General features: G+C 41.3%; 1 protein-coding gene across 1 annotated transcript in view; it reads left to right on the top strand.

Moving 5' to 3' along the window:
* The window catches only part of LOC144678935 (RNA-binding motif, single-stranded-interacting protein 3), a 1,591,210-nt gene that overhangs the window by 709,252 nt on the left and 861,251 nt on the right, over positions 1–20,707 (top strand). Inside the window, exon 4 of the mRNA XM_078539043.1 lies at positions 3,997–4,173. Within this exon, the coding sequence (XP_078395169.1) occupies positions 3,997–4,173 (177 nt within the window). The remainder of the gene's footprint in view (positions 1–3,996; positions 4,174–20,707) is intronic.

The following is a 20,707-nucleotide window of genomic DNA, read 5'->3' as shown; positions in this document are numbered from 1 at the left end:
ATCTAATACATGATGGTTACTGGGTTACTGTGCTACTGAGGCTGGAGAATAATGTCACTTTTGGAAGGCAATAAATTAGAATTACATCAGGTTGGTTAAATATTACAGAATTTTGCTTCATTATCTCTGAAGAATGGGCAGTATGTATTAGATGGAATGAAATGGATGATGTAAAGTCTTTGATGAGATAGATTGCATTCATCACTCATACAGCAGTTTTATATTCCCAGAGTTGTGACTTTCTCCTTTTCCAGTATAGTATTAAAAACAAACAGAAAACTGGGACGCTGAACAATACTTCGCTTGCCCAGTCCTTTACCTTGGGTTAGTTCATTACAGCTGATCCCTAAAGACAGAAATTCCACTGGAAAAACCTGGCAGTATCATACTACTTCACCTATTGTCCGGTAAAAAACTGATATAGGACCACTTCTGAGAATGTCATATGATGAACTAGATAAATTTGCTGACCAAAGTTGAACTCAAAGTAGATGTTAAAACTTGTGAAAAGCTCTATTAATGTGACCTGGTAGCTCTAAGACTACATAAGGTTACACAGGATATACAGCGCAGAAAGAGGCCTTTCAATCCAACCAGTCCATGCGGTGTTTATGTTCCTCTCAAGCCTCTTCCCATCTTTTGTCTTCTAAATATACCACCATAATCATCCATTCCCTTCTCTCTGAAATAATTGTCTAGCTTTCTCTTTAATGCATCTAAACTATTCGTTTCCACCACTCCCTGTGGTAGCAGATTCCACTTTTTCATGATACTTTGGGCAAAGAAGTTTTTTTTCTGAATTCCCTATTGGATTTCTCGATGACTATCTTATATTGATGGCCTCTAGTTATGTTATTCCCCACAAGAGCGGCCAGATTTTCATCTATGAGGTAGAAATTGGGAGTTTGAAGGTTTCCCGATGTCACAATTCCGCCTTCCAGCTGGCAGTGCCCTTCAACACTATCTTCATGTTGGGGAGCTGGGGATGGCTGGAGTTGGCAGCAGGCCCAAGACAGAGATGAAAACAGGCCAATGCCAAAGCAGCCAGGTGAAAAGGCCCACATTGGTTGCTGGACATTGACTCAGTTCTGCAGATGAGTGTGAGGCCCTCCTCCCCTATTCCCTCACCCCCTTACCCCCACCCCTCCTCCATACTCTTCACCCACCATAACACACTCACCCCTATAGCACCCTACCCCCTCACCTCCATACTCCCCTCAGTTCTCCACCCTGTGCCCCAATATACATCTTACCCTCGTACCTACCAACCTATCCACCTGGTATCCACTATAAATAGAACTCGCAAGCTTTATAGTGACATTTAGAAGTCTCTGATAATCAGTCAAAATAAATAAACATTACTTGAAAATCCAATTAAAAAACATTATCTCCTTGAAAACTCATAAATCTGTCAAACAGAACAGGCTCACATTCCCCTTGGTAACTGTTTCAACAACCCCTTCTAAGCAGAATCTATCAGTGGATTTGGAAGTCAGTCAAGCATCCATAATGTAATTCTGCTGCACAACTCTATAAACAACCCCTGCCAAGCAGAAACCACGGGATGAATTATATGAGATGCTTGATTTCCCACCCACAAGCTATAACATTAGTGGAGGGGGAGGCACTGAGGGGAATAACAGCTGCCTTGCTGCTGTTTATATGCTGGAGGAAGGATTTCCACCCCTCAGGAACAGGACATCCTGCCTCAGAGAGCTGCCAGCAGCTTTCCAGCACTTCAGGACAGAAGCTTGTGGCTTTGGATCTTGCTAGGAGCCAAGCTGGCTTGCTCCATAAGGGGTGGCAAGGGGTGTGGGGGGGCGGCAGTTTGAGAGGTCAGTGGGAAATGGATACTGGGGGGTAAAGCCTTGGGGTCTCTCCAGTGGGGCCAAGGGAACATTAAGGAGGGCACCCCCTGGATTTAATGAGCCCACCCCTTCAAATCCATCAGTGGGAGAGCATAAAACCTTGCCCTATTAGCGGATTTGGAAGCCAGCCAAGCATTCATAACGTGATTCCACTGAAGAAATGTGTCAAAAAAGTCTCCCGAGCAGATTCCATTAATGACTTTGAACTCAGCTAGAAGCTCAGCCATCCATCAAAGCTTTGAAACAGCCAAACAGATGGGTGAGTTGAACTTCAAAGGATAAAATCAAAGCAGTGTGGACATTTCACACTATTAGATCTGGATTTCACCATTGTATGATGTAGAATAGCACATTATTTAGGATAATATACTCTAATGCATCTGAAGATGTTCTACTTTCACAATTCTGTTTATTTCCTTGACAGCTTGCCATTTATCAGGACTAATAGCCTGGCAACATTTTTTAATGGGTATTTACCTTTTCAAAACAAAGCCCTATCATCACTCACTACATAAAAGATACATATAACTTAAGATACAGCATTTCATTATGACATGTACAATAGACAACACATTTTGAACATAGCTTTCAGATAGTGCCTGCATCCAAACCATTATTCCCCATGGTTTACGCCAGCTCTGTGCTGGTGTGATTCACGTCACCTACCAAAACCGGTTCAATTCCATTAACTCCATAAAATGCCCAATTCTGAAGATGTGCCTTTGGAACATCTACATGCGGGCTTCTAATCTGACTCCTTATCCCACTTTGGCCTGCCCATGAACTGCCCATTCGACTTTAGACACATCTTTAGAACAGCCCACAACCTTCGAACCTTCCTCCTGTTTATAAGGCCGCAGAAAATGACTTTAAAACCTCTCACCCAACTTCAGGATGACCTACATAAATGTAGAACAGCCCAGCCAACTGTAAACTCTCCTACCCAGCCCAGGAATGGGGGTGGGAATCCCAGATTCAGGGTGGGATTTTCATGCCCTGACACCGGCAGGCATCATCCCAAGCCAGACAGGACAATTTGGAGAGCCGCAACAGCTCTCCAAATTTTCCCACCTCACCTGCGACGATGCCCACTGATGTCGGGGTCAGAAAATCCCGACTTTTTCAAAGCCTGCCTGACACACTTCAGCCCTGCTTTGGGACAGGAAAATCCAGCTCAAAGAAGCATACTCCGTGTATCCACTCTTATCAAAATCTTTCATAGTTTTAAAGGTCTCTATTAAGTTACCAGTCAGGCTTCTTTTTTCATGAGAACAGAGACCCAGCCTGTCAATCCTTCTTTGACATGTATGCCCACGCATTTCTGGTATCATCCTTGTAAATCTTCACTGCACCTTCTTCAATGCTTCAATATCCTTTTCATAATATGGTGACCAGAACTGCGCAAAGTGCTCTAAATGTGGTCTAAGCAAGGTTTGGCATAGGTTTAGCATAACTTCCTTACTTTTCAATTCTATCCCCCAATATAAATAAAGCCGAGTTCTTGATCAGAATTTTTTTGGCTAACCTATGGTGCAACTTTTAGTGATTGATATATTTGTACTCCTGGATACCTTTGTTCCTCTACCCCACCCAGACTTGAACCTTCCAAGTAATAAGTAATCTTCCTATTCTTCCTATCAAAATGTGCTACCTCACACTTATCTGTATTGAACTTAATTTGCCAATTATTTACCCATTGTGCAAGTAATGGACTTAATTATTGGAGGCTTGAGAGTTAAGGTATCGTCCTGAAGTTCCGTTCAGATTCATGAGGCTGAGCCCAAGGAGTATACAGTAATTTTAGTGACTTTTTAACCTGAGCACAGTACACAGTACAGTGTAAGAGACACCTTTCAGCACTGTAGTTATCTCCTACCAGAATTCAACATACATGGAGTTTCCATTGCTATATTTTCACAATGAAAAAATGTTGAGAATTACACAAAAAAAGAGTCTTTAAATGCATAATTACAAAATATAATCTAAGAAAAATTAGCTTATTAAAAGTGTTCTTGAATTAAAATTGTTAACTTATGATACTGGTTATTTGACCACAAAGGGTGGCAAATTGTATTTTATATCTGCTGCACTGAATGCTATTTACAGTTCTAATTTTATTGATCCCTAGCAGTCGGGCCCTGCAGTGAGAACATACCAGAACAGTAAAGCAAGAGTCACCATGAGCCCTGGCTTTACACCACAGTGGAACAACAACCAGTCTGCCTGGAACAGTTACACCTACCCTAGGGCTAATGTTCACTATCAGTCCCATGCCAGTTACAGCTACTGCCCTGGGCATCCTGCCGTAAGTACACCCATTGGGAAATACCTTACGAACTGTAACTGAATGCTTTATTGCTATGACTGAAATACAGGATTAGAAATATAGTAAAGAAATATGTTGGCCTTCCTTTGCTGGCAAAGACTAAAGTAAGGAAAGTTCAGATAATAATGGATATTATTCTGTTGAATTAGACTGTGGTACAGTGATGCAATTTAACAGAGGAACATTGATTCTAGGCTTGTAATCTTGAGATACCAGGTTAAAAGCAATAGAACAACAGATTCACCACTAGAGGCTGCTACTCTTCTTTGTGAACACTATTGTCTGTGGCATGTTTAAGAATTCCCAGCTTCTGATTGGCCTTTTTGTGTGTTAACTGTTTCTCTGTGGTTTTATGTTTTCCTATAGATACTGGCAAACTTAAAATTCCTGTCTCACCTTTGAGACTTCAACAATTACAGAGTATCCTGGAGAGATCTAAATGATCAATTTGTGTTGAAATTGTAAATGCTAATACAAAGAATATGTTTCTAATTTCTTGACAAATAGTGGCAGAAAAGGCTGTGCATTTAACAAAGAAACATTGACAGCTGCACTTACTAAAGTATAAATAGTTACTGGTGCAATAATATGGTTAATTAAAACATACATTGCAGAAGGACTGATATTGCTTCCCAGCCTGTGTTTGAAATGATGTAGCGATTTGCTAAACCAATTGGACCAATTTGTAGAGGAAATGTGTTGCATTCTGGACCAAATCATGATTACGTTAAATAGATCATTATGCGTTGGGGTTGTGGAAAATTTGGGGACAGAAGCATAAATGAACTCCCCATCATACTTCCAGGCGATTCTGCATGAAAATGTTAAACCTTTGGGCTTTTAATCATGTTGTTCTGTTATTGTTGTCAGCAATATTTATAAACACACGTTTTGTCAGTTTTTAAATGTCATTTGACAATGTAGTAGATCTATTAGGGCAATGGTCATGGTGAGTTGAATGTTCTACTGTTACATGATGGGTGAAGCACATGGCCTAGTGTTCATAATTTTTGACAAAAGAGGTTTGTGTGCACGTGCTTAGAGACCATGAAGTAAATGTTTTTTGGTTGATACTTGAAAATATTATTCTTACTCATTGTGATAAATACAGAGATTGTTCTCTCATATACCAGAGTTACATAACTACTTTATTACTTAGATGTAATAGAGTAAGGAGAGCTTCTATAATGGCAATAACTTCCTTCCCTGTCTCTGTGACCTTCAGCATTACAACCCTCAAAAATCTCTGAGCCTCTTGTGCATCCCAGTTTTTGTCACATGACCATTAGCCTTCAGGTGACTAGGTTTTCAGCTCTGGTATTACCTTCCTAAACCTCTTTGTCTCTCTGCTTCCCTCTCCTCCTTTAAGATGCTCCTTAAAACCTACTTCTTTGCTCAAGTTTTTCAGTTCCTGCTCAAATATCTTAGGTGGCTAGGTGTCAAATTCTGTTTGATAATGTTGCTGTAAAGCATCTTGGGATATTTTATTACAATGAATGAAATGTAATGTAAATTGTAGTTGTTTTGTTGAGATGCTGCCTTTAATGTAGGAAAAGGGCCCAGGGCACTTTATAGACGAGTAGTCAGACAAAAGTTGATGCCGAGCCAAGAAAGGAGCTGTTAGGAGGGATGACTAAAAGCTTTTTTTATCTTCATTCATGGGATGTGGGTGTTGCTGCCTAGGCCAGCATTTATTGCCCATCCCTAATTGCCCTTGAGAAGGCGGTGGTGAGCTGCCTTCTTAAACTGCTGTAGTTCATGTGTTGTAGGTACACCCACAGTGCTGTGAGGGAAGGAGTTCCAGGATTTTGACCCAGCGACAGTGAAGGAACAGCGATATATTTCCAAGTCAGGATGGTGTGTGGCTTGGAGGGGAATTTGCAGGTGGTGGTGTTCCCATGTATCTGCTGCCCTTGTCCTTCTAGATGGTAGTGGTCTTGGGTCTGGAAGGTGCTGTCTAAGGAGCCTTGGTGAGTTCCTGCAGTGCATCTTGTAGATGGTACACACTGCTGCCATTGTGCTTCGGTGGTAGAGGGAATGAATGTTTCTGGGTAGGGTGCCAATCAAGCAGGCTGCTTTGTCCTGGATGGTGTCAAGCTTCTTGAGTGTTGTTGGAGATGCACTCATCCAGGCAAGAGAGGGTTCCAACACACTCCTGCCTTGTGCCTTGTAGATGGTGGACAGGCTTTGGGGAGTCAGGAGGTGAGTTACTAGCCGCAAGATTCCTAGCCTCTGACCTCCACTTGTAGCCACAGTTTTTATATGGCTAGTCCAATTCAGTTTCTGGCCAATGGTAACCCCCAGGATGTTGATAGTGGGGGGTTCAGTGATGTAATGCCATTGAACATCAAGGGGCAATGGTTGGATTCTCTCTTGTGGGAGATGGTCATTGCCTGGCACTTGTGTGGCGTGAATGTTACTTGCCACTTGTCAGCCCAAGCCTGGATGTTGTCCAGGTCTTGCTGCATTTGGACATGGACATCGGTTTCTGAGGAGTCGCGAATGGTGCTGAATATTGTGCAATTATCAGCGAACATCCACAGTTCTGACTTTATGATGGAAGGAAGGCCATTGATGAAGCAGCTGAAGATGGTTGGGTCTTGGACACCCCCCTGAGGAACTCCTGTTGTGGTGTCCTGGAACTGAGTTGATTGACCTCCAACAACCACAACCATCTTCCTTTGTGCTAGGTATGACTCCAACCAGCGGAGAGTTTTCCCCCTGATTCCCATTGACTCCAGTTTTGCTAGGGCTCCTTGATGCCACATTTGGTCAAATGCTGCCTTGATGTCAAAGGCAATCACTCTCACCTCAGCTCTGGAGTTCAGCTCTTTTGTCCATGTTTCAACCAAGGCTGCAATGAGGTCAGGAGCAGAGTGGCCCTGACAGAACCCAAACTGGGCGTCAGTAAGCAGCTTATTGCTAAGCAAGTGCCGCTTGATAGCACTGTTGATGACCCCTTCTATCATTTTCCTGATGATTGAGAGTAGGCTGATGGGGCAGTAATTGGCCAGGTTGGACTTGTCCTGCTTTTTGTGTACAGGACTTACCTGGGCAATTTTCATTGCCAGGTAGATGCCAGTGTTGTAACTTGAGCTAGAAGTTCAAGAGTGAGGCGATGCCACAGAGATATCTGAGAAGGGGTTTTAGATCTTAAGGCCTAGACGGCTGAAAAGATGACTGCCAATAATAAGGCAATGGAATTGGGCGATGCACAAGAGATCAGACTTAGAGGAGGAACACAGAGTTCCTGTATGGTTAAAGGTTAAGAGGTTGTTACAGAGATAGGGAAACAAGTGGATATGGAGGTTAGAATCAGTGGCAAGGGAACAGAGCTTGTGTCAAGAGCTAAAGACAGTGATTTCATTCTTTCTAATGTTTAACTGGAGGAAATAATGGCTCATCCAGGACTGGTTGTCAGACAAGCAGACTGACAGGTAGTGGAGGGGTTGTGAGTTGTGGTGGGTGATACAACTTGCAGCTGGAGCCTGACATCATGTAGACAAGAAGGATAAATAAGATAAGGGCGGATCCTTGGGGACTTCATAGCTAACGATTTGGGGGTGAAAAGAGAAGCCCCTGCAGGAGATGCTCTGGCTATGAGTGCGTTGGTGAGAGAAGACCCTGAAGAGGGCATCTCCACCCAGCTGGATAATGGAGAAAAGGATTCGAAGGGGAATTGTGTGGTCAATTGTGCCAAAGACTACACAGAGGTGCAATAGCAGAATAGTGTGAGTGTTGAGGGGAAAACAACTATTTATTTAATTACTGATCAGGAGAATTCATGGAATGCCAAGGATTGCAGACACCTAAACACAGGCCGGTGCACTGTAGGTAAAAATGAAACCAGAATAATAGTTCAAAGAGTGGAAGTAGAAACTAACTGGTATGCCTTTGGAACAATAAACATGTAGCTGCGTTAATAAATATAAATAACATAATAAACATCCCCTAGTATGTTATTTACATATTATGTACTTAATTAAGTCCAAAAGTTCATGCTCTTCAATGTTTTGGCATTTTATACAAAAACACAAATCTGCTGTTTTCTCGGTTTTTCCATTGCTTGATAGGGAAGTGAGGATGTTGAGCTGAAAGACAGCAAGACCTGGCAAATATTCTTGTCAATAAGTAAGAAATACATCCTATGGCTATGCTGCACCCTTTAGTTCAGAAAGGAGTCATTTTTCTCAGCTTTCCAGACCCACAATGAAGACGGGAGGGGTTTGTGATTGGATGCAATCAAGTACTTCAAATTGAATCTAAGTTCCCTATGGAGGAGGCATTCTCACAGAAAACATTTTCAAGATTTTTCGGAAACTGAACAAATAGACTAGAATAAGAATTGACATGAATCTGAAATGTTCAATTTTATGGATTGAATTTTTAATGGATTTTTTTATGTTTAAATATGACATGTATTAGTATTTTTGAAGCAGGTAAAAATTTCGATATGTTGCTCAGAAAAATCTCACAAAATTGTTTAGCAATTTGGCCATTTTCTGTTAATTTGAATGCTTTGATTGCTTAATTCTCTGCTGCTAGTTTGTCCTTCATTGGCATTTACTAGCTCATTCTAGCAGCTTTTCTTCAGCTGTAGATGAGCAGATAGTTGATTGGCTGAAACAAGGACCAGTCATGATTACAAATTGTTGGCCTTAGGAACTTTTGAGGTATGACAGATGTGACATCCTTGAACAGCAAAACATAACAGATACGAGCTGGACTGAAGACTTTGAATTAGATAGGTACAGGAGAATTATTTTGTGATGTTACACAGATGGTAGCTGGTGGAGTAATTGTAAATTGCATTTAGTAATCAGAATAGTCTCAAGGAGTTGGGCTGATTTTCATTAGAAAAACATAGGCTTAGAGGAGTTATATTTGGCTTTATTAATATGAAGTGATTAGATTTCAACAAGATGGATACAAATAGTAGGATGAGAGACCTTGTCCTTAAGCAAAGATTAGGGAGATTCTTTTTTTCACAGTTATCATCTCTAGGACAGATTACCAAAACACATAGTAAGATTGGATTCAAAACAATTCTTCAGAAGGGAATTGAGCAAAATCTTGAGAGAAGAGAACATATCCATTTATAGAATGCAGAGTGCAGGAGGGCATGCCAGGAGCAGCACCAAGTATACCTAAAAGCGAGGTGTCAACCTGGTGAAGCTACAACGCAGGGCTACTTCTATGACAAGCAGTGGAAGCAGCATGTGATAGACAAAGTTAAGCGATCCTACAACCAATGGATCATATCTAAGTGCTGAAGTCCTGCCATATCCAGTTATGAATGGTGGACAATTAAACAACTCACTGGAGGGGAAGGCTGCACAAACACCCTCATTCTCAACGATGGGGGAGGCCAACACATCAGTGCAAAAGATAAGGCGAAAGCATTTGTAGCCACCTTCAGCCAGAAGTGCCAAGTGGATAATCCATTTCGGCCTCCTCCTGAGGTCCCCAGCATCACAGGTGCCAGTCTTCAGCCACTTTGATTCACTCCATGTGATATCAAGAAACAGCTGAAGGCACTGGATACTGCAAAGATTATGGGCCCTGACAATATTCTGCCAGTAGAACTGAAGACTTGTGCCTCTAGCCAAGTTGTTCCAGTACAGCTGCAACACTGGCATCTACCAGGCAATGTGGAAAATTGCCCAGGATTTTCCTGTACACAAAAAGAAGGAAACAGCCAAACCAGCCAATTACCACCCTATCAATTTACTCTCAATCATCAGTAAAGTATTGGGAGGTGTCATTGACGGTGCTATCAAGCAGCACTTCTTCAGCAATAAACTGCTCACTGCCTCCCTGTTTAGCTTCCATTAGGGCCACTCAGCTCCTGATCTCATTACAACCTTGGTTGAAACATGGACAAAAGAGCTGAACTCCCGAGGTGAGGTGAGCGTGACTGCCCTTGACATCAAGGCAGCAATTGACCGAGTGTGGCATCAAGGACCTTAACAAAACTGAAGTCAATGGGAAGCAGGGGGGAAACTCTCTGCTGGTTGGAGTCATACCTAGCACAAAGGAAGATGGTTGTGGTTGTTGGAGGTCAATCATCTCAGCTCCAGGACATCACTGCAGGAGTTCCTCAGGGTAGTGTCCTCAGCACAACCATCTCCAGCAGCTTCATCAATGACCTTTCCTCCATCATAAGGTCAGAAGGTGGGATGTCTCCTGATAATTGCAGAATCTTAAACACTATTCACAACTCCTCAGTAACTGAAACAGTCTGTGTCCATATGCAGCAAGACCTGGACAACATTCAGGCTTAGGCAGTAAGTGGTAAGTAACATTCATGCCAAACAAGTGCCAGGCAATGACCATTAACTATAAGAGAGAATCTAACCATCACCCCTTGACACTCAATGGCATTACCATTGCTGAATCCCCCACTATCAACATCCTGGGGGTCACCATTGACCAGAAACTGTACTGGGCCAGCCATAGAAATACTGTGGTTATAAGAGCAGGTCAGAGGCTGGGAATTCTGCAGTGGGTAACTTACCTTACTCCTCAAAGCTTTTCAACCATCTACAAGGCACAAGCCAAGAGTGTGATGGAATACTCTCCATTTGCCTGGATGAGTACAAGTACAACGACATTCAAGAAGTTCAACACCATCCAAGACATGCAGCCCACTTGATTGACACCTCTTCCAGCATCATTCCCTCCACCACTAACACACAGTGGCAGCAGTGTGTACCATCTACAAGATGCTTTGCAGCAATTCACCAAGGCTTCTTCGACAGCACCATACAAAACCCACAACCTTTACCACCCAGAAGGATAAGGATGCATGGGAACTCCACCACCTGCAAGCTCCCCTCCAAGCCACACACCTTCCTGGCTTGGTACTATATCGCCGTTCCTTCACTGTCAGGATCCTGGAGCTCCCTTCTCAACAGCACTGTAGATATTCTTACATGACATGGACTGCAGTGGTTCAAGAAGGCAGCTCACCACCACCTTCTCAAGGGCAATTAGGGATGCAAAATATATGCTGGCCTAGCCAGCGACACCACATCCCACGAACAAATGAAAAAAAGGATAGTGTGCCTGATTGGCCCAGTGATATTTTCCTGTTATTGCTTGTATAATTATGCTGAATTAGCATTAATAAGTTGCCTTTGGGTTCATCCAAAACTTTGATGCCCATATCCTAACTTGCACCAGTGCTGTTCACCCATCACTCCTCTCTTCGCTGACCTACATTGTCTGGTGGCCCAGTAACACTTCAGTTTTAGAATTCTCATCCTTGCTTTCAAATTCCTCCATGGCCTCGCCCCTCCATATCTCTGTAATCCCCTCCACTCCAGAACCCTATGCAACCTCTTCCAATTCTGGCTTCTTGCAAAACCCCAATTTGAATTACTCCACCATTGGCAGCTGTTCCCCCAGCTCTGGAATTTGCTCTCTAAACCTTGCCTCCTATTTTTCTTCTTCAAGACCTTCCTTAAAACTTACCCATTTATCTATCTGATATCTCCTTGTGTGGCTCGGCATCAAATTTTGTTTGAAAACTCTCTTGTGAAGCACCGTGGGAAGTTTTAAAGTTGCTATATAAACAACAGCTGTGTTGACCTATCCTGATCCTAGACTGTCAAAAAAAAACAATTTCTCCCTAAACTTGGCCCCTAATCTTGAATACTTTCAATGATCTAAACATCATTGAAACAGTAGTATTGTTGTTTAGTACATACAGGAATGCTGTATTTGTCTGAAACAGTATCTGCTAATCTGTAACTCCAATCTGGTGTCATAATCCTCTAAATTCTATCCAACCACCACCCCGCCATTTACATCATTTGAGACTAAATCTCAATAAATATTATCAGGCCATTTTGGCACTGGGAAAGAGACTACAGTGTTAAAAGTTGAACTGGAAAACATCTAAGTGGTTCTTTTAAAAAAAACTACACAATCACATCTATGAAAAGATGTCAGTGTATCCAATGCTGTAACACACATGTGTGTACTCAGTATGATGAAGCATGTAGAGTGATTAGAGAATAGGAATTTCTTTTTAGCTAGTGTGTTAACACAAAATGATTGATGGTAAGGTATTTCTTTACACACTTAAACTTATGGCAGGTAAGTCACTCAGAAGTGAATGGAAGTGACTTACTGCATGAGAATGACCTTCAACAGAATTTGATCATATCACAATTGATCAATCTTGTCATGTACAGTGTACCTCTGTTAAGCGTGTTGTGATATATCACTCTTTGGTGTGTTTTATTATTTCTTCACCCCTGAAACTCTGGCACAGGAACTTGTTTTAGGGCCTACATAAATGGTGAGTCTCCTATAATCAACACATCAATGTCTAGGATATGATGAGAGTATATTCGTAGATATTCAAAAGTGATACAGGCAGCAAATGCACTGAGACATTCTGAGTTGGATTTATTTTCAAGAACATCTTACATCAAAACAGGTCCAATTTTGTAAACTAAAATAATCGATTGTTGCTTTCAGTGGCAGTCCCTCATGATAGAAAACAACATGGGTAGTTTAAATACCATTTCAGCAAGTGTGAAATAACACAAAAACAGATTTACCATCAGTGCAGCTTAACTTCAGTACTGGACTGTCAGTTACCCATGGCTAGTCAGATATAATGATGATGGCTCGGTGTAAACGCACAGTTGGATAGAATGGATCTGCGCACTCCCAATGGTTACAATAGCACGTCGTTGGCAAAGAAATGCAGGGCAAGCATTCTGAAATTGTCATCTTGTCTCAATATTAAACTCAAATATAGGGATTGTCTTGTGCTTGGTGACCAATTACAGTGCTTTTAGACTAATCTGTTAAATACATGTAATTAACAGAAAATTCAATAATTGACTAATTAGCTTATCAAGGCAGCTTTTATGGGGATATCATAGTTGTGCACTCTGCACATACATTATTGTAGCGAAGAAGGTTGCTGACAAAATAATTGCGGAAGCACTTGTTCAGCTCATTATATAGTTAAAAGGGCATGTTTAGACTTTCATGGAGCTTTGCAGCAGAGATAGGAACATATGAACAGGTTTAAGCCATTCAGCTCCTAGAATGTGTTCCATCATTGTATTGGACAATGGCAGATTTGTACCTCAACTCCATTTACCCACATTTTCTCCATATTCCTTGATACTCTTACCTAACAGAAATCTCAATTTTAGCTAATCTCAGCCCTGAAAGTTTCATTTGACCCAGCATCCACAACTCTGTGGAGGTGAAAATTTCAGATTTCTACCTTGTTTGTGTAATGATAAACGTCCTGATAGTTCCTCCTTATTTACCACATCAAATCTCTTTATCATTTTAAACATTTCAATTAGATCGCACTCAACCTTCGAGACTCAAGGAAGTAAAAGTTTATGCAACATGTCCCCATAATTTAACCCTTTACATCCTGGTATTGTTCTGGTAAAACTGCACTGCATCTCCTCCAAGGACAGTATATATTTCTTGATGTACATTGGTGCCCAACACGGATGCAGTAGCCCAAATGGGGTCAGACCAAGGCTTTGTACAAGTGAAATGCCATTTTATCACTTTTTTTATTGCAACCCCCTTGAGATAAAAGCCAACATTCTAACAGTCTTTTTAATTACTTTTTGTACCTCTGCACTAGTTTTAAGTTACTTGTCTATGAGGATATCTAAATCACCTTGATCCTCCAGGGTTCCTAGTCTCTCATCATTAAGAAATATTCTGATTTGTTTTTTTGGATCCAAATTGGATGACCATGCCCTTCATCATGTTTAACTTTATCTGTCATAGTTTTGGCCATTCACTTAGGGCAGAATATTGCGCTTGTCGGGTGGGCGTGTGCCTGACCCGAGCGAGTGTGAAATGACGCGCAATATTTTGGTTGGCAGGCCTGCGCAGGAGTTGGCAGCGCGCCCATCGACAATTAACAAGTATATTTAGGCCATTAACGTTCTAACTAAATGAAAATTTTCGCTGCCCGTTCAACCTTATGGTTGGCGGGCAGGTGGAAAGGCCAAGCAGCCTTTGGACTTTTTGCGAAACCTTATCCACGGGGTTTTGACCAGTGATTAAAAGAAAATAAAAAATTTTCAAACTAATTTCTAACATATCCCTGCTCATGTGACTCTGTCATGTAATTAACATTCTTTAATTCTTTATTTTTTATTTTCAAAATTCTTCAGCTTCCTGAGGCAGCTCTGTGCCTCAAGGAGCTTTCAATGCGCGCACCCCGGCGTATCACACACTTCCCCGCCCCCACCCTGGCAGCGCTGAGCACTGCAGCGCACCTTTCACGCTGGCTTTACGTTATTTGGCAAGCCAGCATGAAATCCATGTCAGGGCCTGATCGCAGGCAACAGTCAGCTTTGCAACCGCTCCCGGGCCCGCCCACTGTGCCTGCCCGAAAAGGGTAAAAATTCTGCCCTTAGTCTCTTTGTAACCTTCTGCTTCTATCTACCCAACATTTTGAGGCCAACAAAACAGTGGAGATAAGAGGGTGAGTTAATATTTAGGAGTTTGCTTGGTGGGGCAGAGACCACAGTGAGACGCCTTGTACATGGCCTATGAGAGGAGTGAGATTGATTTGTCCCCAGATAGCCCATATAATTTTTCATTACCTTCTCAAGTCTTGAAATCAAACTATTAAGAGGTTTTCTTGGCTGTGTTAGAATTTTGTTCCTGTGGTCCTCTAAAAGTGATTATCTTATCAGAAATCATCTTTGACAAATTTATGAGGTTTTTGAGCATGTAACTAGTGGGATGTATGTAGATGTAATATATTTGGATTTCTAAAACGTATTTGACAAGATGTCACACAAAAGGTTAATATGCAAGATAGGGGCTTACGGATTTGGAGTAAGATATTAGCATCTTTATGGACAGGAAGCAAAAAATAGAGATAAACAGGACATTTTCAAGTTGACAGGCTGTGACTAATTGAGTGCCACAAGGATCAGAGCTGGGGCCTCATCTATTCACAATTATATTAATGACTTAAAGCAGTGTTTCCTAAATGATTTTCCTATGTGACCCCATTTTAACACCTGAAAATTAACTTGACTCCAGACGCCAGCAAAAGAAAAAGCTATAAAACAGTGTGGTAGCATTCTGTATATAATTGTTAGTTTGCATACACATCATATAAGCATGAAAATCTGTGTTTTTAAAGTACTTAGTGAATATGTATTTTTTTTATGAACTCATGTAGCTTCCAGCCAAGTGCTCCACATTCCGTGGTGGCAGAAGATTCAGTGAAGCCACACTCGGTAGCCCGCCAGCTATATTTAAATAAATAATTAAGGGTCGATTGGGTTTGTTAAAAAGCCAATTGACCCCAATAATACGTTGCCCACGCCATAAAATGGTTTTCCTGGGCAGTCGGGCAGGAGTGGGCACTTTTTTACAAAATATTTTCAAAGTGGGGGAAGGAAGGGGAGATACTGCCTTTGTGGACTGCCCTTTGCAGATTGGGGGGTGTCCCCTCTAAGATAGAACACCCCCTTCTTCCTACCCGCCTGCTTCATTGAACATACCTCCCCCCACCACCGACAGTGACCCTACCCCCACAACCTGCCCAAACGCTCATTGCCCAAGACCCTGGACTTACCTGTGTTTGGAATCCATTGGACTTTCTTCTTCTTCCTGGTTGTAGTCCTGGCAGTGCCTGATTGACCTGCAGTTCCTGAGGGCAGGGTTTCCTCTCCAGTGAGGGATGGGACTTCCTCCCTAGTGAAGGGCAGAAATCCCACACTGCCCCTATTTAGCCCGCCTGTAGTGTGTTATGAGTATGGAGCAAGCTGGTGTGGAACAGGTTGGTTCCACGCCAACTTTGCTGCTTGGGGTATGGTGGGGGTGGTGGGGGGAGGTTTTGTCTACCATTTCCTACCCCCATCCATATTGTTCTGCCTATAATTGCTTTAGAAGCAGTTCAGAGAAGGTTCACTCGACTCATGTCTGGGATGAGAGGCTTATCTTATGAAGAAAGTTTGAATGGGTTGAGCCTATATTCGTTGAAGTTTAGAAGAATGATAGTTATTAAAACATATAAGATCCTGAGGGGATTTGATAGGATGTACACTGGGAGGATGTTTCCACTTGTAGAAGAGACTAGAACCGGGGACCTAGTTTAAGAATAAGAGGTCTACCATTTAAGATGGAGGTGAGGTGAAATGTTTTCTCTCAAAGTCTGTGAAATTCTTTTCCCCAGAAAACAATGGAGACTGGGTCATTAAATTTATTTATGGCACAGTTAGACAGATTTTTGATAGACAACGGTGTCAAGGGTTATGGGGGGGCGGTGGTGGAGGGTTGTGGGCAGACTGCAAAGTGAAGTTGAGACCACAACCAAATCAGCCATGGTCTTATTGAATGGCAGAGCAGGCTCAAAGGGCTGAATGACTTACTCCTGCTCCTATGTTCCTATGACATAAATACAAGATGTTTATAAATATGTTTACATAAATCATACAGAAAGCACAGAGAAAGCCTTCTATTTCAATTATCTCTTTAAAAGCAGCAGGAAGCACAGTGATTTGATGCTGTCTGCATACTCCATAGGAGTATTTTCTTGTTAAAGCGGAATGCTCACATTTTTGTGGAGTTTTATCGTGAGCCTGGTTTTTGGAGTTTTAGAGTGAGCAATATTGGACATTTGAGGAAGCTTATAAATATATTGACTATAAGTGGTATAGGGGAAATTGGGCCCATTAAAACTGTATTCAGGCAAGACTGAAATGGACAATAAGGAAATGGCAGACCTGATAAAGATTATGTTGTACCTGTTTTCACGATGGAAGAACAGGTCGCAATGCCAGCAGTACAAAAGAAGCTAAAAGTATGTCACGGGAATAAATTTAGTAGATTTAGTATAAGCTTTCTTAAAAATTGAAGTGATCGACCATGATCTAATTGAATGTTAGAATAAATTTGAGGGGCTGAATGGACTCTTGTTCCTATTGACCAAATGTTATAGTTGCAACTGCATGAACAGCGTAATGTAGTCTTTGACTTTTATATTTGTGTTGTTAAGTTTTAACACATATAAAAATGTCATTATCATTGTTTTAATAATTCCTTCATTGCATATTTCTCTATTTATTAACATATAGTCCAATTATTAGCTTAGCAATTGTCTGCTTGAATTTTCATGGGGCAGTGATTTGTGTAACATTGCACAGCCTGTGAACATTAATCTCCTCCTATTTTATGTAACTCATCCTTTCCATTGTCCACTGGGGTGGGGTTAGTGTGCGACCCTCCATTATGGCAGATAATAGAGGTTCTACTGTAGTAAAGGGAAAGTGACTTTGGCAAATGATCATGCCCCGTGAAGTACATGAACCTTCAATAGATATGGGAGTTCTCACTCTTACACTTTCTGTAACTTGATTAATTTCTTATGACTGATCAGTAATTGATCAATTCATTTACAATTGTGTGTTCAGGAAGCTTTTGATTTAAATACACTATAGTTCTTATTGCTGAAACATTTGTTGGGTTTTTCCTCTACTGTAGTTAACAAATAATGAAATCTTCCAATTCATTATTAGGTAGTTATAAAAATACATTGTCATTGGTGATCCTTTCCAAGCTATTAGAAGCAGCAATTTGTTTCTTTAATCTGCCCAAATTGGCTTCTTGTCCATCATTATGGTTTCTTCACCTCTGCTTCATCTCTGATTTAAATCTCACTAATTTCTTTCCAGTAATATTTGAATGTGTTTCAATCCTCTATTATTAACAGTTGCTTGGTAGTACAGAACTTAAATATTGCTGAAAAGAGAAACATGTTGCCAAAGCTTTTCATTCTGCACTCATCAAGATAAAAGCAAAATTTCAAATGATCACAACAGAAGAAAATGGGGTGGAGGTAGTATGTATAAATTGTGATAGTTTGAAATGGGGCATTCTTGCACTTGTCCTGATGTGTACAAGAGATGAAAAGCTTCGGAACATGTCTCTCTTTTCAGCAATACTCTATTACTTCTTCTGCACTGGTAACTAAGGCAACAGTGACATCTTGTTCTTAGAGGATTGAGATTTCCACCACAGTTTAAAGTTCCCCATCCCATTCTTTCAGTTCAAGGTCCCAAGGAATACTTGATTTTCTCAGTTAGATTCAAATTAGCTAATTTATTAATTACCTTCTTATTGATAGATGGAAGCAGTACACTCTAGGTAATGATTCTGTTAGGAACAGCAGAGGAACTATTTTCACAGCAGCAGAGGTGTTGCAGCACTGAATTGAAGAGATTTCCATACCCCTCAAGTTGCTAAGTTTAAATGTGCTTCCTGCCTTTCACAAGTGGGGAATGTATAGTCTAGATAGAAGCCATTTCCAGGATTTTGAACTTCAGAAAATTGTTTGTCTCTAATCCTACATTACGAGTCTGCTGATGAGGCCCAAGGACCAATTTGCATCGATCCTGAGTCTTTTCAGTTTGGGTATATGCTAGTCGTGTAACATCATCTAGATCACAACCTACCTTCTCCCTCTCTTTACACTACCGTAGGTGATAGAGCCTTAAGGAATTATGACTCTAGTATTCTAACTCTAAATTTGTCTCCGTATATTTCCCCATCTTTTAAAACCTCAAAATCTGTTTTTTTAACCACGTTTTCACCATCTACCCTAATTTCCCTCCGATCTTCAACTCTGTTTGTTCACCTTCTTCCTTGCCTTCCTCCTTCAATGTAAAGTTGGGTATTTTGTAATGCTAGAGGTGCCATATAAATTTACATTGTTGATAGTTGACCATTTGCATTATATGGATTATAATAATTAATCTTTTTCCAGAGAGGAGATTTTTTGCCTCCAAGATTATAAAGTGCACAAATAGTATCTGGGTTTTAATCCAAAGCTTTGCTGCAGCCTCCAGAGGTTCTACTGAGATGTGAACAAACTTCTTGGAAGCTTAACTTCACACACTGCATGTTCAGTTTACTTGCACTTCAGGAATTATTCCTAAATTATTCCTACACATTTCAGTTATAAAAACAAGAAATGCTGGAAAAACTCAACAGGTCTGACAGCATCTATGGAGAGAGAAACAGAGTTAACATTTCAAGACCATATGTCTGTTCTCCAGAGCTGAAGAGAGGTAGAAATGTGATGGGTATTATGCTGTTGAAGAGAGGGTCTAGAGCAGGTGGACCAAAATAGAAGGTCAGGGATAGGTTGGAGCTCAGGAGAGATTAAATGACAAAGATGGACACAAGACAAAGGGACTGGTAATGGTAGTGTTAAAGGTGAAGGCAGGTGCTAATAATAGCATAAAGGTCAGATAGCAGAATGTGTTAATAGCAGAACATATTCCATGTTTCAGTTTTTTCACTGTTTTGTATTTATCATAAGGTCAGAAGTGCAGCTGTTCAGTAACAATTCAGCAGTGTTCACAATTCCAATTCTGACTGAAACATCCCATGTCAATCTACTCTAGGATCTGGACAAGTGGTAGGTAACATTTGTACCATGTAGGTGCTAGGCATGACCAACTCCAACAACAAAAAGTCCACAAACTTCCCCTGATTGTCCACCCCAATAGCTGATCCCTCACCACTGAGCAGAAGCTTAACTGGATTAGTCATATCGACGCCATGGTACCAGTGCAGAAATTACCCTACAAACAACAAACCTCTAACCCCTCAAAGCCTCTGTCTCACCCAAATAGATAATATCCAGAGTGTGATGGCAGTGTGCTGGGTTACTACCACCCACTTAACTGAGGGCAGCAAGCGAGGCAGCTCAACACCAGGGCCAACTTGAATGGCACCTCCGCTATTGGATTCAATATCCAGCTCATCCACTACCAGCTCACTGTTGCTATGGTATATACTATCCAGAGAATGCAGTTCACCAAGCCTCATTTAACCTCTCAGCCCTGTGACCTCTGCTACCAAGAAGGATAAGAGCAGTAATGTTATGGAAATGCCATCACTTCCAAATCACGCATCATCATGACTTAGACATTTCCTGCCTTTCCGACATCCTTGCTGGATAAAAGTCTTGGAATGTCCTACCTATACCTACCTCCTGTGGGAGCACTGCCACCTTAAGGACAACAGCATTTTAAGACAATTCTAAAACAATTACAGATATACAATAAATGTGGCTTTGTCAACATTGCTAACATCCCTAGAACTCATTTCTAAAAATGGATTCAACTGTCATGTTCAATCACTCTTTGTGGGTATTAATGTTATGATGCCAGCAGACTTGGTATGTGGAGTGGAAGCCACTGTGAAACGAGATTGGAAAAATTCTTTAAAGAGGAGTTATTGCTTGAGAGGTGCCCAGGAGGAAAGGAAAGGACATGTTTGCAACTGATCTTAGTGGATTAGAGATTGCACTGTAAATCTGGAGCTGACCTGAGACATAAAGAGAGAAACCTTCAAAGAATGTTTAGTTCTGGTCTGGGCTGTAAGCTGTTGGGCTGGTGGCTGGAAACATGTCGAAAATGAGCAGAAAGCTTGTTGGCGGCTTGGGAACAACAGGCAGGAAAGGCTGTGGTTTATTGAC

Source organism: Cetorhinus maximus, chromosome 3, assembly GCF_964194155.1.
Source record: "Cetorhinus maximus chromosome 3, sCetMax3.hap1.1, whole genome shotgun sequence".
Taxonomy (NCBI): domain Eukaryota; kingdom Metazoa; phylum Chordata; class Chondrichthyes; order Lamniformes; family Cetorhinidae; genus Cetorhinus; species Cetorhinus maximus.
This window is presented reverse-complemented; position numbering and strand designations above follow the sequence as displayed.